The sequence below is a fragment of the Rhipicephalus microplus genome, chromosome 7 (genome assembly GCF_043290135.1).
Source record: "Rhipicephalus microplus isolate Deutch F79 chromosome 7, USDA_Rmic, whole genome shotgun sequence".
In the NCBI taxonomy this organism is placed as follows: domain Eukaryota; kingdom Metazoa; phylum Arthropoda; class Arachnida; order Ixodida; family Ixodidae; genus Rhipicephalus; species Rhipicephalus microplus.
The window spans coordinates 26,915,412-26,929,949 of NC_134706.1; the positions used below are offsets into that span (position 1 = coordinate 26,915,412).

Sequence of the window (14,538 nt, forward strand, 5' to 3'; positions counted from 1 at the left end):
ACAGAGAGGCAGGAAAAAGTTAGCAAGGAGCATTGTGCAATCTGATAGGAATCAGCTCAAAAGGTTCACAAAGAGGCACTCTCTTATCCGATACAAAAGCCAGAACCCATCGATGCCGCATGTGCGTTCGAAGCTGCAAGCACGTAGACATAGCAAATTGATGCACTATCCATATTTTCCACGATGGCTGATTGATTGCTGTGCCACAGTTCCCTCCAGTAAATAATGATTGATTGATTTGTGGGGTTTAACATCCCAAAACCACCATGATTATGAGAGACGCCGTAGTGGAGGGCTCCGGAAATTTTGACCACCTGGGGTTCTTTAACGTGCACCCAAATCTGAGCACACGAGCCTACGACATTTCCGCCTCCATCGGAAATGCAGCCGCCGCAGCCGGGATTTGAACCCACGACCTGCGGGTCAGCAGCCGAGTACCTTAGCCACTAGACCACCGCGGCGGGGCTCCAGTAAATAATGCAAGAAACTTTATGCGTGTCATTACTTTCTATTTGATGTCTTTTAGTGTGCTAAAAGAGTAACCACAAATTGAAAACGGGCCTAGGCACACAGTCTTGTATTTTGTCTAAAATTAGCAATGCTCTGCGTACCATTAAGAGAGGTCGAGGTAAAAAACTCTGGTGCCCCCATTTTGCAGATATGAAAAGAGTTCCTGAATTTTATTACTCAGTAACTCCAAAGTGCGTCAACATAAAGCGGTCAGGGTGAAGGGCGATAGTTCCAGGTTGACGGGAAGCCCAGCACCTCCTACACTTAAAATAGGGGTGCTGTACATCGAGAAAGGTCCACAAATTGCTTCGTGAAAGGTTCTTTATCAGGAAGGTCTGGCTACTCGCGAGCGTGTGCACGAGTGGCTGCCACAGCCATCAATCGTCGTTTTCGCTAACAGCGAAGCGTCTGTTGTTCACATTCAGAACAAAACACCTATGTTTGTGTGTATTACAGCCTTAAAGCTTCTTGTTATAGACACAAGCATGCTTTACGAGGTCTGTATATTCAATGTTTGGCATCTCCCAGTGGTGCCAAGGCCCTACGTGCATCTATCCCTCCCTCTGCAACAAGCTCTTCGTTAAATGTGCAGTAGGTGCGATCTTCGAGATACTGAGCACATGACGATAAGTTCTTGCTGGCCTAAAAGACCCATGTATCAATGACCACATAGAAAACGGCCTTTCAATAAAGAAAGGAACAGGGTCGCATCACATTAAAATCAGGCTTTATGGGATGACACCAAACTGAAAAATTTCACCAGCAAGTGTTTCTTAGATTTTTCAGATTTATCCGAAAACACAGATCCCTAAGTACAACACATCGGAAAACGTTATTTCATTTGTATCATCTCGGGCATCAATCGTGTCGATTTGAGGAACTTCTCTTCGCGACCGGTGCTCACAGTGGTGGCAAGCAAAACACAGCATACCTACGACAATGAAGACGTAGACATCAAGAGTTTTCTTTTTATTCAATAGAAGTGGCACCCTACTTTATAACACTCGAGGACAAAATGGCGTACGCTTGCGCGCTATAGACGCAATAGCGCCGACATGTGCCAGGCGTCCGCTCACTGCAGCTCGCCGTTCTCTTGAGCCTTTAGCGCTCTGCGCCTCTCGGCGATGAGCCGGTGCTTCTGTTTCATGAAGGCATTCACAACAGTGGTGTGGAAGCTCAAGTCGCCATCTGACAAAGGAAGTGAGCAAGAACGGGTTTTCATGGTTGCTCTGAACTTTGAAAGGTCACCAAAAATAAAACTGTTTTGTTATTATTAGTAGTAAATTACTCTTTCAGAATTCTAACATCGCCGCACTAGAGAGAAACAATAATTCGGTTTAGACTGACAAACTGCACTCTGAGAACTCTAATGCCATTTGTTGCACTATCACAAGTTCATTGTTAGTGAAAAAAATCAAGCTGAAGTATCATTTATAAATTTCGTGCCAAAATCTCTGCGCACAACGTCGAAATTTTCAAAATGTATTTTTCGTATTTTCTCGACATTGGCTCGATTGAATTTTCTGAAACTTTCGTACGGTGGGTCTATGGCGCTCTCGGATGACGATATACTTATTTTTTATTGATTAAAAGCCAACCGGGGCCCAGTAGACGCTTTCGAAATTTGTGACGTCACAACGTTTGGTGCGAGAACTACAAGGTGGCATCTCCACCAGCATTTTCTTTTCGCACGTTTTCTCGTTCGTCAAGCGTCGTGCTGTGGGAAGAGAGGTGTTTTTGGGATTGCTAAATTTTACTCTACTTATACAAGAAGAATCATTTTGCTCTTTAGTGTTCCTTCAAGTGAGAAAAACTGCAAAAAAGAAAATGCAGGTGGCTACGCCACCTCGGGGTTTCTACAATTACCACAGCGTCGTAGATTTCTGATGGCACCTACTAAGACCTACTACACCACCTACTATGCCATCTACTGGGAACTAAGTAGATACTAATCAGCAAAAATTAAGTGCACTGTCTTCTGAGGGAGCCACAGACTTAACAAGCTTCCGGAAAATTCATTGAGCCAATGTGGCCAAAATACAAAGTAGACGTCGCCACTGAAAGTTTCAGCAGAAAACTTAAAAGCGAAATATTTGACACTAATCTTTCTTGTTTATTATTAAACCCATGGGGACAAAATCTTCGACACAAGGGTTTTCAGAGAAATTTATCAGTCAACTAATTTATAACTGTGCTTTAGTATCCATTTAAGCTTACAGATCTTGGAGTAAAGCTTGCTTCTAATGAGAAAGAACGCAGCTTCAATAAATTTAGGAAGTGTGGAGGAGAAGGGGGAGAAAAAAAGTCTCACATTTGATAAACCAGTTTAGCTCGGCCTCCTTGAACTGTGCGACGATCTCGTCGCACTTCTGCGGGTCATTCAACTCGTACGTGTAGCAGTCGTCCCGGCGGCGACTGAGCAGGTGAACGATCTTGCTGTCTATCTCCCTGCACAGAAGTTTTGCGCGCGGCCGCATCGCGTTGAAAAAGTGCCACACATGGTCCATCTTGTAGTGTATGACAGCACCACTAGATGGCTGCACTATATTGGTGCAGTGTACAACAATATCAACAGATGGCAGTGCATCACGAATTGATGAGCCTGGTGGCACACATGTCCCCGCCCCGTTATAAAGGGGACGCTCGTAGCATTCATCCATCTATATAAGGGTTGCCAATAAACATGACGCTACTCGTTCACGCCAAGACTCCACGATCATGTCACTCACTTGTCAGATGCACTCCACATGTCTCATCAATTACGTACAGTGCAGCAAAAGCATTGGGTCTGCACTCTTCAGTCTTGGCTGAGAGTGCAATGGCCAGATTGACTACACATGTACATAACTTTTCGGTAAACGAAAATTTCTTCATTGGCACTGCTGTTTAGAGGAAACAACAATGTCTAATAAGATAGGTTTTGCACTCGAATTCTGCACCCCTGTTCATCTCCCAGCGAAACTGAATTCCTCTTAAATAAAACATACTTTCCTGGTCCCTTCAGGTTCCATTTTTCGGCAACTAAGAGTTCTTTGTGAGAAACCTGTACAGATTTTGCAGTGCCTTTGCACTACAAACAGGTGGTTGTCTTCTTTTCCTTTCCTAACCCTTCCACCACCTTGCGGGTTTCTGCAGAACTCACTTGCAAAATAAGAAATTACTCAACGAGAATAAATTAATCTTGGTGCGTGTATTGATTGATATGTAGGGTTTAACGTTCCGAAACCACCATATGATTATGAGAGACGCCGTAGTGGAGGGCTCCGGAAATTTCGATTACCTGGGGTTCTTTAACGTGCACCCAAATCTGAGCACACGGGCCTACAACATTTCCACCTCCATCGGAAATGCAGCCGCCGCAGCCGTGATTCGAACCCGCGACCTGCGGGTCAGCAGCCGAGTACCTTAGCCACTAGACCACCACGGCGGGGCATCTTGGTGCGTGTATCACGCTTCTTGGAGCTATAAGAAACGCCTGCAGCAAAGAATGCGCAAGCCACAAATATGGTGGCACCACCCCTTTAAAGAGAGCCTACTATTAAATGAAGCGTTTATGAGCCACAAATTTTGGTGGCGGCACAATTTCTGCAAAACCAAGCGCAACCTTTAGTGTACAGAGATGTGGCTGATAACGTGCATATTTGCATTCGCCATTTTTCCAATAATTGATGCTCTCGCAACTGTGGGCTTGTTGGCGATCAGCCGTTTCTAGATACGGTAATCTCATATTCAGGTGAACATGTCAGTGCACGTTGCCGCATTTCACTCATTATTGGCAGGATATGAATGCATGGTTGTCGTAGCCTGTAGCAATTAAAGTACTGTGCAGCTAAACATATGAAACGATGTTTCCAATGCCCGGCATGGAGGAAGGAAACAGAAGGGAGCATAAGCAATGCGATGAAAAGAAAGAAGTAGCATTCAGGCATGCCTGCGTCAAGCATTGCCTGGCTGCCCTCAAATTCAATGCCCTCTTCTCTATATAGAAAATGAGCTACTGAATGAAGGGCACGTATATTCAGTGCCCTTTTTCCCGTACAGAAAAAAGGGCTACTGAACGAAGTGCTTGAAGTGCCGTGATATTCAATGCCCTTTTCCCCACCGGAAAAGGGCTAGTGAATGAAGTGCCCTGAAATTTAGTGCCCTTTTCCCATACAGAAAAAGGGCTACTGGATTAAGTGCCTGAAGTGCACTGAATTTCAGTGCCCTCTTCCCCATATGGAAACAGGGTTACTGAACGAAGTCCTTTTAGTGCCTTGAAATTCCATTCCTTTTTCAAGAAAAGGGGCAACTGAAAGATGTGCCAGAAGTGTCCAGAAATTCAGCGCCTTTTTCACCATACTGATGCTTTGATGCAACCCTCACGACAATCGACACGATCCCAGAAGGCATGCTACCACGAATGTCGAGCCAGCGTGGTCGTATTGCAAGTCTTTAACCTAATGTAGTCGGTTGAATTAAACAGACACTCAAAGCTACCTGTCTCGCTTGTACTGCTCGTTGGCTTCAAACTTGCACATCAGGTCATCCGTGTAGCACTCATCGATGGTGGGCACCCTACGGTACTTGCGGTGGTACCAGACGTAGTCGGGCCTCTCTTGCCGGTTTGGCAGGACAATGTTCTCTGCGTGGTAATGCAAAAAAATAATTCTGGAGGAGGCCCTGCATTCTTGACTTATGGCTACGGTAGTCAACGCACAGAATTGTGGCCATGCAGGTTTTACACAATAACAGCAATCCAGGACCCCTGATGTTGCTTTTCAAAAACGACTTACTCCCCCACTGTTGCCCCGGAAAGCCAGAGACTAAAAGCAAGCCGTTTCAAGCAGCACTTCTACTTTACTTTCATTTTTACATGCACTGTGACCATGCAATGGTCGCACTGCACGGCACACAATGGTCGCACTGGAGGGGGGCATTGCAGCGATACTTGATGGTGAATTCTGTGCACGCATTTGTGAAGTCAGAGATGTCAGCCTCAAGAACTATAGCATCGCTGGATAAACACCATCACTTTCCCTCTGGCGGCAATGTGTGGACGCCAGTCACGACCTCGAAAAAGTGTAAGAAAAAAAAATGACGCTAGATTCTTCTGAAAGCTTGCACACAGTTATGAAAATCCCGTGGACTGCAAAACAAGGCAATACCTCAGTCACGAGAACAAATTATTTCTAAATGTTCTTTTTGGAGCAGCGGTGACGAAACTGAGGCTTTCCGATTATTAAGGAGAGACTCTTGCATGGCTCTCATTGGATGAAAAATCCAGCATTTGGCATTGTCGTGAAAATGAATGGTGCCCAGATTCTGGCGACGTTAAATACGTACAGATAAGATAATGCCCAAAGATTAAAAGTACAATTCACTAAATGTACAATAAAGTGAATTATGAGTGCATCAACATCAATATAAACGAATGAAGAACAAATTTAATATGAATCACATAACTTCAATTCAAATCAGTATACATTAGAGTCAACCACATGAAGCAAGAGTGAATCAAGTTAACTGAGCGTGAATCAAGCGAATTGCGTGTAAATCAACAATGAACCAGGTGAAGTGCCCTACATCAGAGTGAATCAAATCAATCGACAGAGAACGAAGTAACTTAAACGTGAATCGATGCACAGTACCCTGAGAAAAAAATTGCATCGAGGCAATATGCTGAAAGCTTGCTTACTTGGATTTAACTGCTCATGAAAGAGCACCAGACGGATAAAATTATCGGAGCCCTCCATTGAAGCGGGCCTTATATTGTGATTTTGGGAGGTAAAACCACAACAATTATCATTATTAGAAAAAAAGGTTAGCACAATCAGCTGTTCTATTCAATGGTCGTTTGTACTCATCTTTTTCTGCAAGTGAAATTTTTCAATTCTGCATTTTACACACGCATACAAACGTAAACACAAACAGACAAAGTATGGCAAAAAAGTAGTTTCTGGCTACGCTACTGGTGACTGCGCATGATTGTAACTCAAAGCGTAAGCTTTCACATGTCATCCACTTAATAATCGTTGGGATTTAACGTCCGAACACCGCCATACGATTATGAGAGACGCGTGGAATGAAGGGCGCCCGAGAGTTCTACCACCTGTGGGTTCGTTTAGCGTGCACCAAAATCCAAGCACACGGGCTTCGAGCGTTTGCACCTCCACCGAAAGTGCGGCCGGGATTCAATCCGGCGACCTGCGGTTCAGTAGTCGATCATTATGAGCACTAGGCCACCGTGACCGTCCGCAAGTGTCCTCCCAGCGCTAGCAAACTAAAGGCACGCTATAAAGAAAATCCGGTTCATTTATTTCGCCATTTCGAACGAACGAAGCGAAAGTGGGAAACGCGATAACACGCGCGCATCAGGCTGTTAGACGATATTGCTCAGGCCACAGCGAATCAACGCCTAGATCGGGATGAAGGAACTCGTGTTTAAAGAGGTTTCGCTGGCGTCCTCACACTCACGCTGGAGCCGTCGGCGAAATCACGGCGGCACTTTCGCCACAACTCCGTAGACTGTCCTAGACAGTGACCTTTCCCGCACAACTTACCTCGCACCCACGTGACTGGAGCGTCGAACAGGGCGTAGAGAGCGTTCATGGTTTTTTCGAAGCCATTCCTCGGCGGGTAGTCGCCCAGACCCATGGCTGCACGATGCACCCGAGAAACTAGACCGCACAAAGTTTCCGCACAATCGGCCTCGGCCCGTGTGGCAGCAACACACAGCGCACGACGAGCTTAGAGTCAATTCGGCCTTTTTCCCCCGCATCTGTTAGTTTAGTATTTTAGGCCACTTTCGTTAGTTTCGTTGTTTTAGTCGTGATACTAAAATATATGCTATATTTTTCATATGCTCTCCCTCTTTTAGTTGCGGACGTTAGGAACGATTTACGCGCAAACAAGCATTGCGAAACCAACTACTTATTCTAATGCTGCACGTAAACTGCTTAGCTGTGCACTTTAAACCATGACCTACTACACTCCTGACCTGTTCAGATAGCGGGGTTCCTATGGGAGCGCGTGTCCCCGCTCTCGTTCAATCGCTCGCCGTAGGTGGCGCTACCTATAACCTGTTCGTCTGCTTCTTTACGGTTGTTTTGTAGGCGCTGGTATAAGAATGCCTGCTTTCTGTGGTGAACTGTCGGCATATATGTGACTATTTCTTCCCATACATTGCTGGTCAAGTAAGCTGTTCAGTGCGCTTAAGAATTTATAGCACACTGGTTGACAAACGTGGAAACCCGTGGATTTACATGATTTTGGACAGCCTATGCGTTGTCGCGTGCATTTTATTGCAAAAAAAATTCTGAATGTCTTTTAGTATTATTATTTCTGGATATTTCTAAATTGTGGATCATAAATTCGCACTACGAGTGCTTTGTTGGTTAAAATTTGACTACAAAGAGTGAAGGTGACGTCAGCGAACAGGTGCTGCCTAGCGCCACGCCGCTCGTAGGTGACGGCCCTAGCGGCAGAAGGTATGAACTAGAACGTGGGCGCTGGAAGAGGTGCTCTCTGGGCAGGTCAGGAGTGTAGTAGGTCATGCTTTAAACAACCTAAATTTTTAACAAACATTTTAAAAGCTTTAATTTGTGTTAGCGACACCTATGGACAATAATGTAGTTTTATATACAATTAGTAAACAAAATTTTGTCAAAAAATAGTTGTTATATACGTTCATAGAGAACGCTGCAACTTGTAAACAGTCGTTTTTAATAACTAATTACGTTGCATTTTTGTACATTAAAATTGGTGCGTAGTGTTATTACTAAAGTTTTTTTTTGACAGCTTCGTGACGCCCGCTTTCTCCGCCCATCTTGTCGGTCGATAGCTGCGCGAAGAGTTTTTTTTCTCGCCATTGCGTCGCTCTGACAGCGTAGGTGTTCCGTGACAGCGTCGTGTTGTTTCGTGCTTCGTCGAGAGCCCCTTCCCGAACGACAACAACACAGAAGCACAATGAACCGTCTCTTCGGACGCGGCAAGCCCAAGGAACCTCCGCCCAACCTGACCGACTGCATCGCCAGCGTCGACGGTCGAGCCGAGTCTGTGGAGAAGAAAATCGCCAAACTTGACGCCGAGCTGAAGAAGTACAAGGACCAAATGTCCAAGATGCGAGAAGGCCCGTCCAAGAACATGGTCAAACAGAAGGCGCTACGCGTCCTGAAGCAGCGCAAGATGTACGAGCAGCAACGCGACAACCTGATGCAGCAGTCCTTCAACATGGAACAGGCCAACTTCGCCACGCAGACCCTAAAGGACACCAAGATCACGATGGACGCGATGCGGCTCGGGGTGCGCGAGATGAAGCGCGAGTACAAGAAGGTCAACCTTGACGACATCGACGACCTGCAGGACGAACTTGAAGACATGCTCGACCAGGCGAACGACGTCCAGGAAGCCCTGGGCCGCAGCTACGGCATGCCCGACGTGGACGACGCCGAGCTGGAGGCCGAGCTCGACGCCTTGGGTGACGAAATCGCGCTGGACGAAGACACTTCGTACCTGGACGAAGCCAGCGCCCCCAGGATCCCGACCAAGGAACCCGGAGCTGAGAGCCTGCCAGCCAATCAGGAAGGCATACTGGTGGACGAGTTCGGCCTGCCCAAGATTCCAGCGACTTGAAGTGACTTGATTTTTTGGGTTGAAAGGTATAAGAGGGCACGAGTTTTTGGGAGATGTGGTTTAGATTCTCAGCAACCCACAACACAAGTTGGAGAGGTGTTTTTAGCAGCACGTTGTTCCAGAACTGTCGAATATCGAGCGAATGGTGCGGCATTTTTTTCCTACCTGTCCAGGAAATATAACAAAAATTGAGAATCGAAGCGAACGATCACTCGTGGAAAATTTTCAGTTTTATGGCGAAAGCATCCCATCGTCGCTGTTTTTTAAATTAATAACACCACTTGGGTGGTGCGGCAATGTATAAGCTTGTCGTGTGTAACTGTTTATGTTGTATATGCCTCTCTTTCCAGTTATAAAAAAAAACACGCTTGTTTACTACTGCATGTTTACGACGCACTTTGCAGTGTTAACATAATCTGCTACTGTTCTTGCCTAATCCGTTGCCTCGTGTGGATGTATAGTTTGTTGATGTCCACATTAAAGCAAAGCTTTGTGGCGTAGCAATTTTCTAGTGTGCCTTGCTGTTTCTCCATCTTTAAAACATGTGGGTAGCAAGATAACCGCCATAAACTCACAGCCAGCATCTTCATGAGCAGCTAGGAACAACGTGCAGTCTTCAGTTCGTAAGCTGGGGAATGCTAATACAGTAACAAATACAGTTGTTGCTAGGCCCACGTTTCTTCCACACTTCGCAATCCTCATAGTACATGCTTGAAGCTGGGGAGAGTTAAGCAGCATATTCTGTGCGGTGAAGGCTGCTGCACAATAGAATCGTGAACAGTTGGGTTGGTTAGTGTGACGTATGGTTCAAAGAGCAAACAAAAGCTTGATGCTGAAACTACACTGACAGAAAGTACAAAAATAAAGACGCTCAGTGAGCGTCTTTCCTGTCTGTAGTTTCTTCCGTCAGTCTAGTTTAATGGTCAAGTTTTCCCTCTTCAAACTGCACTGTACAATAGTGTTGTCGATGTTGAAATGTAAATGCAGCGCTGCATTTATCGCAGCCTCAAATTTCATGTGAAATGTCTTCATCAATGCTTGCGAAGCAAATGTTAACCTGCGCATGCCTCATTCTGGTAGACAGCAACGTGTTTGTACGGTTTCACCTAGGCAATTCCGTTTTCATTTGGCATGTCTTGGAAGGCTCCACATTGAATGTGAGCCTGAAGTTTGTTCAGGGTATGCCCTAGTGTTATAACACAGCCACTGTGGGAGTCATTGTAAAAGAACCAGCCAGAATGGCACCTTTACTCGAAATTGCTGCTGCTACGTTCGAGCAAGGTTTTGAGCCACCATAGAGACACCTAGTACTCCTGAAAAGGTGTGATGCCTCGTCTGTAGTTGGTGTAGCCTTTGATGAATCATTTATTAGACTGGCATACATTTTTAAAAAATATCTTTCTCTTTTTTTCTTGTTTAGCACTTCTCTAGTCGTTTTAGACATACGCAGGAGCTTTTAAGGGCAGAGCCCTCCAATAATGTGCACCCCTTTGAAACGGCAACCAAATTGCGCCGAGACATGGACTAAGGAGTAAATCATTACACCATGTTCAAAGGAGCATCAACAAACCTACTACTTCCGCCGGTGTAATCTTCATACATGCTTCAAGCACCTTGTGCTGTGCGACTTCAGGGCAAAAAAGTAAATTATTACACCACTGAACACCCGTTCAAAGGATCTATGACAAACTTACTCCTTCAGCCAATATGAGCACCTTTCATGGTGTATATTCATTAAAAACTTCATTGTCGTTATTTTGACCCATCCTTTGCAGTTGGACATTTTAGAATATGCCCACTTGCAGCTTATGGGAATGTGCTGGGCAAGTAATTTTAAAGGTAAAAAGGATGGAAAAAGGTTGTTTTGTACCTAGGTTGCACCCAGATTTGGCTATGAAATATATGCCTTTGTATGTACACTATCCTGGTACCTCCTGGTGTAGGGCTGGTGTACCATTTGCAAGAACAGGGCTCATTTAGGACACATAATGTCTCGAACCTGATGAAGGCAAGAATTGTGCATGTAACCTGACGGTACAGGTATGCAAATTACTTTTGTGCAAATTATTGTTGACCCTACACAATATTCATAACGCAGTGATTTAAATCTTATCAAAGAAGCAGCGCGTACACAGATGCCTGTTTTGGGTCCGACATATTCACATTTAGCTGGGTGCTTTCTCCTGTGTACTAGGGTCTCTAGCATGTTCTTACGATTACTGTGCATTGCAGTCTTAAATGCACTCGTTAGATGAATTTGATGTCCAAGTGCAGATCTGACTGGGTATAGCTTAAACCATCGATACAGAAAGCAATATGTTAAAACCTACTGCTTACATCTCATGTGCTATTACAACTACTCATGTGCTATTTCTACTATATTTGAAAAGCATCAACCTTGGTGATACTACTGTGTTCAGTAGCTGACTCAAAGATTGCGACTTAAATGCTGCCCAGGAAGGCAAACTGGCATGTACTGCTACTCCGCAGCTCAACTTGACAGGTGAGAGAGGGGAATGCAAAAGTATAATGCATTAGAATGGGTGACAGGAATGAAAGAAATTGCCTGAATAGCGAATAACGACATCAATCAACAGCAGTTCTCGTCCCCGTAAGTATACAACTGCTCCAAGAGACAAGCTGCCTCTACAGAGCCTCTTTCACCTTTTCCTTGGCTTTAACTGCAACACCTTGTCCACAAGGCATTACCTGATATTAGCAACAACGAAGCGCAACAGTTCTTAGAGGACATGAACACTAGCATCAGCGCATTGCACAGCTAGGAGCTGGTGCACTAGGTGCTCTCTTGTTATAACACTATCCTTCACTCTTGCGCATGACATGTAGGGAAGGTTGTTTCAGCTCCAATAGCATTGTCTGCTATATGTTGGCCTAACTGCTACCCTTCATATTTAGTGGACCAGGCATTCCTGGCCCCCAGCTTCAGATCAAAGAGGTGACCCCCCCCCCCCCCCCAAAAAAAATTCTGCCTACGCCCGTGGCCATAACTGTCATGTGTTATCATGATAGGATGACGTTAGTGAACTTTACGATGCAGTGACTACACAACACACCGCAATGACAACAGACTCCGACAAACAGAGCCTCCTAATGTGCTTCGCAGCTAAAACAACTCTTGTTCAAAGTTACTGTGAATTGTAATGGTATGCAACAGAAGCCACAGTAACCCCCGTACTCGGAAACGCTCCTTGACTTGATACTGCATTCAACGCAGCGCAAAGTTGGTGGGAAGCAAGTTCAAGTCAAGCAGCGTTTCTGAATATGGGGTAAGACTCCCAGCCTTTTCCCTACCATGCACAGAAGTTTTCCTTCCTCCATGCTAACCTCAGTAGTTCCTTGTCGAGTGAATTTATGTTATTGCACTACAGCAATAAAATTTCGAAGTAACACAGAATTAATTACAATATTTGTAGTTGCCAAGTTCCTTTTTTAGGGCTGTAGCTACTGTACTCTATGACATTTTAAAGGAAGTAATTAAGATCATAATCAGCAGCTTATTCTCTGCAACATATGAAAGTCGGCTTATAATGAACAATACTCTACTGCCCTGAAGAGGATCTGATGGTACTTGGCATTTGCAAGCAGGTACAAGCAACAAACAGCACATGACACTATTTGTATTGTTATCATAGTTGTTGATTATCTTAATTAGGCTGCTATATTCTTCGCTCAATAACACCCTAACACTGGTGCTTTTTTTATTAAACAACAGACTAATGTGGCTGTTTAATGACAGGTCTGTGCTCATTCATTCAATAGCAGTCTCATAATTGGTTCAGTCACCAGTTGACTAATATTGCACAATGACTATTTGCTGGTGATGGTGCTGCTCATACTTTGTGCTGGACAAGGCACTGGATGAATGAGCACACCAACTGCAATTGATACGAAAATTTCGAATATCCAACTAGATGGTGTTGCAAAATAAGTTTGGTGAGCTGGTGAAATTTTAACACATATAAGGACTGGAGATGGCGACTAGGACAAATGTCTGTCTACTTCGCTGGGTCCGCATCTTTTATGCACGACACCAGAGCAACCGCCTTCTTCACTCAACGAGCCTGCTCAATTTTTCCTCGCTTCATTTTACATAAAAGGGCATCGAACTGCAACCGAAAAAAATACGCTACAGAACTTCTGATGACGCCTTAGTTCGGGATGCACCTATTCATGTGCAGAAATAAAAAAAAAAGCAAGTAGATACAGAAACAGACAGTTTTTAAAATTGAAACTAGGCACGTACAAATGCAGTCATTCAGGTTCGAAGTGGCAATTAACCCCTCTTGTTCGAAGGCACCCCTTCCTAAAAGCTTTCATGCGACAGAGCTGGCTAAACTTCAGCTGTACACGCTGATAGCCTCTGCAAGCTCTCACAAACGGGGCTTGCGATACAATCTGGCATATTGGTAGGGGGTGGAGCTTTACAGGGTGATCAAAGACAACTGGGCTAGCCAGAGTTTCATACAATAATACATAGAGTGGAATCTGACGCTAGTGTCTACGTGAGCTCCTTCAGAGGCGCTTGGACCCCCATGGGAATTATAAGCTTCGGCTCTGCTTCAGATGGATCATGTTCTTCAGATTCGAGAGACTTCTTTTGCAAGTGTGAAACAAAAGTAATATGAACTTATATTGGAAACTTGCTTCATTTACTTGTACGCCAACTTCACTGCAAAACGTTCTCGTGACAATGCAGCAAAAGTGAAACCTAGGCAGCGGCGAGCGTACGCTTTGTTTTAACGGTCGAATAAGACTACGAAGGCACAGCCAATTTCAGACTTGGTGCACTGTCTTCAGCCTCTCTAAACAATGACACTGCTGTTAGTGCTTTTTACCTCACCTCACTACCATCACTGTGGCAAGAACAAAACTGTAAAGAAATGTCCGTAGACAGTTCGCTAGCAGACCCTATCCAATCCGAAGCCTGTACTTCCCATAATTCCCATTGAGGTACACACAGCACGATTCCTCTCGAGGTAATAGTGTATGAAACTCTGGGGTTAGCCAAACAAAGCCTCAAAGATCAGCATGCAGAAACCCCACAAAAGGATTAGGCTATTTTACCATCACAGCTCCACAACAAAGGTGAATTAGAACTATCCACTGTAGACAACTAAAAATATCTGTGGAGTATGCATAGAGACAACGAAATTGCACCTTACATTAAAACAAGTTTGTTATAGTGTAGAACTCGTAAAGGTTTATTCAGAACTATCTCTTTCCCTCGTTCACTTCATTATATCGAGACTAAAGTGTAATTGCTATTGTTTTCAAAACATACTAGCAGCTGTAATATGGAAACTGCTCGTGCAAAACTGGACCATTTGGAGCAAGGCGCGGCATCAGGCATAAAAAAATGCCTCAGGCGCGCAAGACTACAAGACACAGGTAGGA

At 44.7% G+C, this 14,538-nt stretch overlaps 2 protein-coding genes across 2 annotated transcripts; one reads left to right on the top strand and one right to left on the bottom strand.

Moving 5' to 3' along the window:
* Positions 1-1,464: 1,464 nt before the first annotated feature.
* Positions 1,465-7,258, bottom strand: ND-PDSW (NADH dehydrogenase (ubiquinone) PDSW subunit). The gene is made up of 4 exons (XM_037431387.2): positions 7,053-7,258; positions 4,990-5,134; positions 2,822-2,958; positions 1,465-1,698 (listed from the first exon to the last, which is right to left on the bottom strand). The coding sequence occupies exons 1-4, from the start codon at positions 7,144-7,146 to the stop codon at positions 1,583-1,585; spliced, it is 492 nt and encodes a 163-aa protein (XP_037287284.1). The 5' UTR covers positions 7,147-7,258; the 3' UTR covers positions 1,465-1,582.
* A 1,050-nt stretch (positions 7,259-8,308) lies between these two features.
* Vps60 (vacuolar protein sorting 60) lies at positions 8,309-9,627 on the top strand. The gene has a single exon (XM_037431386.2). It carries the CDS (start codon positions 8,458-8,460, stop codon positions 9,121-9,123), a length of 666 nt encoding a protein of 221 aa, XP_037287283.1. The 5' UTR covers positions 8,309-8,457; the 3' UTR covers positions 9,124-9,627.
* The last annotated feature ends 4,911 nt before the right edge of the window (positions 9,628-14,538 follow it).

What these genes read in the sequence shown, in the direction of transcription:
- ND-PDSW (XM_037431387.2), bottom strand. Translation starts at nt 7,146, where the DNA reads ATGGGTCTGGGCGACTACCCGCCGAGGAATGGCTTCGAAAAAACCATG. An exon ending in TCCAGTCACGTGGGTGCGAG is followed by an intron (nt 5,135 to 7,052) that starts GTAAGTTGTGCG and finishes ATTACCACGCAG; the next exon opens with AGAACATTGTCCTGCCAAAC. An exon ending in GCTAAACTGGTTTATCAAAT is followed by an intron (nt 1,699 to 2,821) that starts GTGAGACTTTTT and finishes TTCCTTTGTCAG; the next exon opens with ATGGCGACTTGAGCTTCCAC.
- Vps60 (XM_037431386.2), top strand. Translation starts at nt 8,458, where the DNA reads ATGAACCGTCTCTTCGGACGCGGCAAGCCCAAGGAACCTCCGCCCAAC.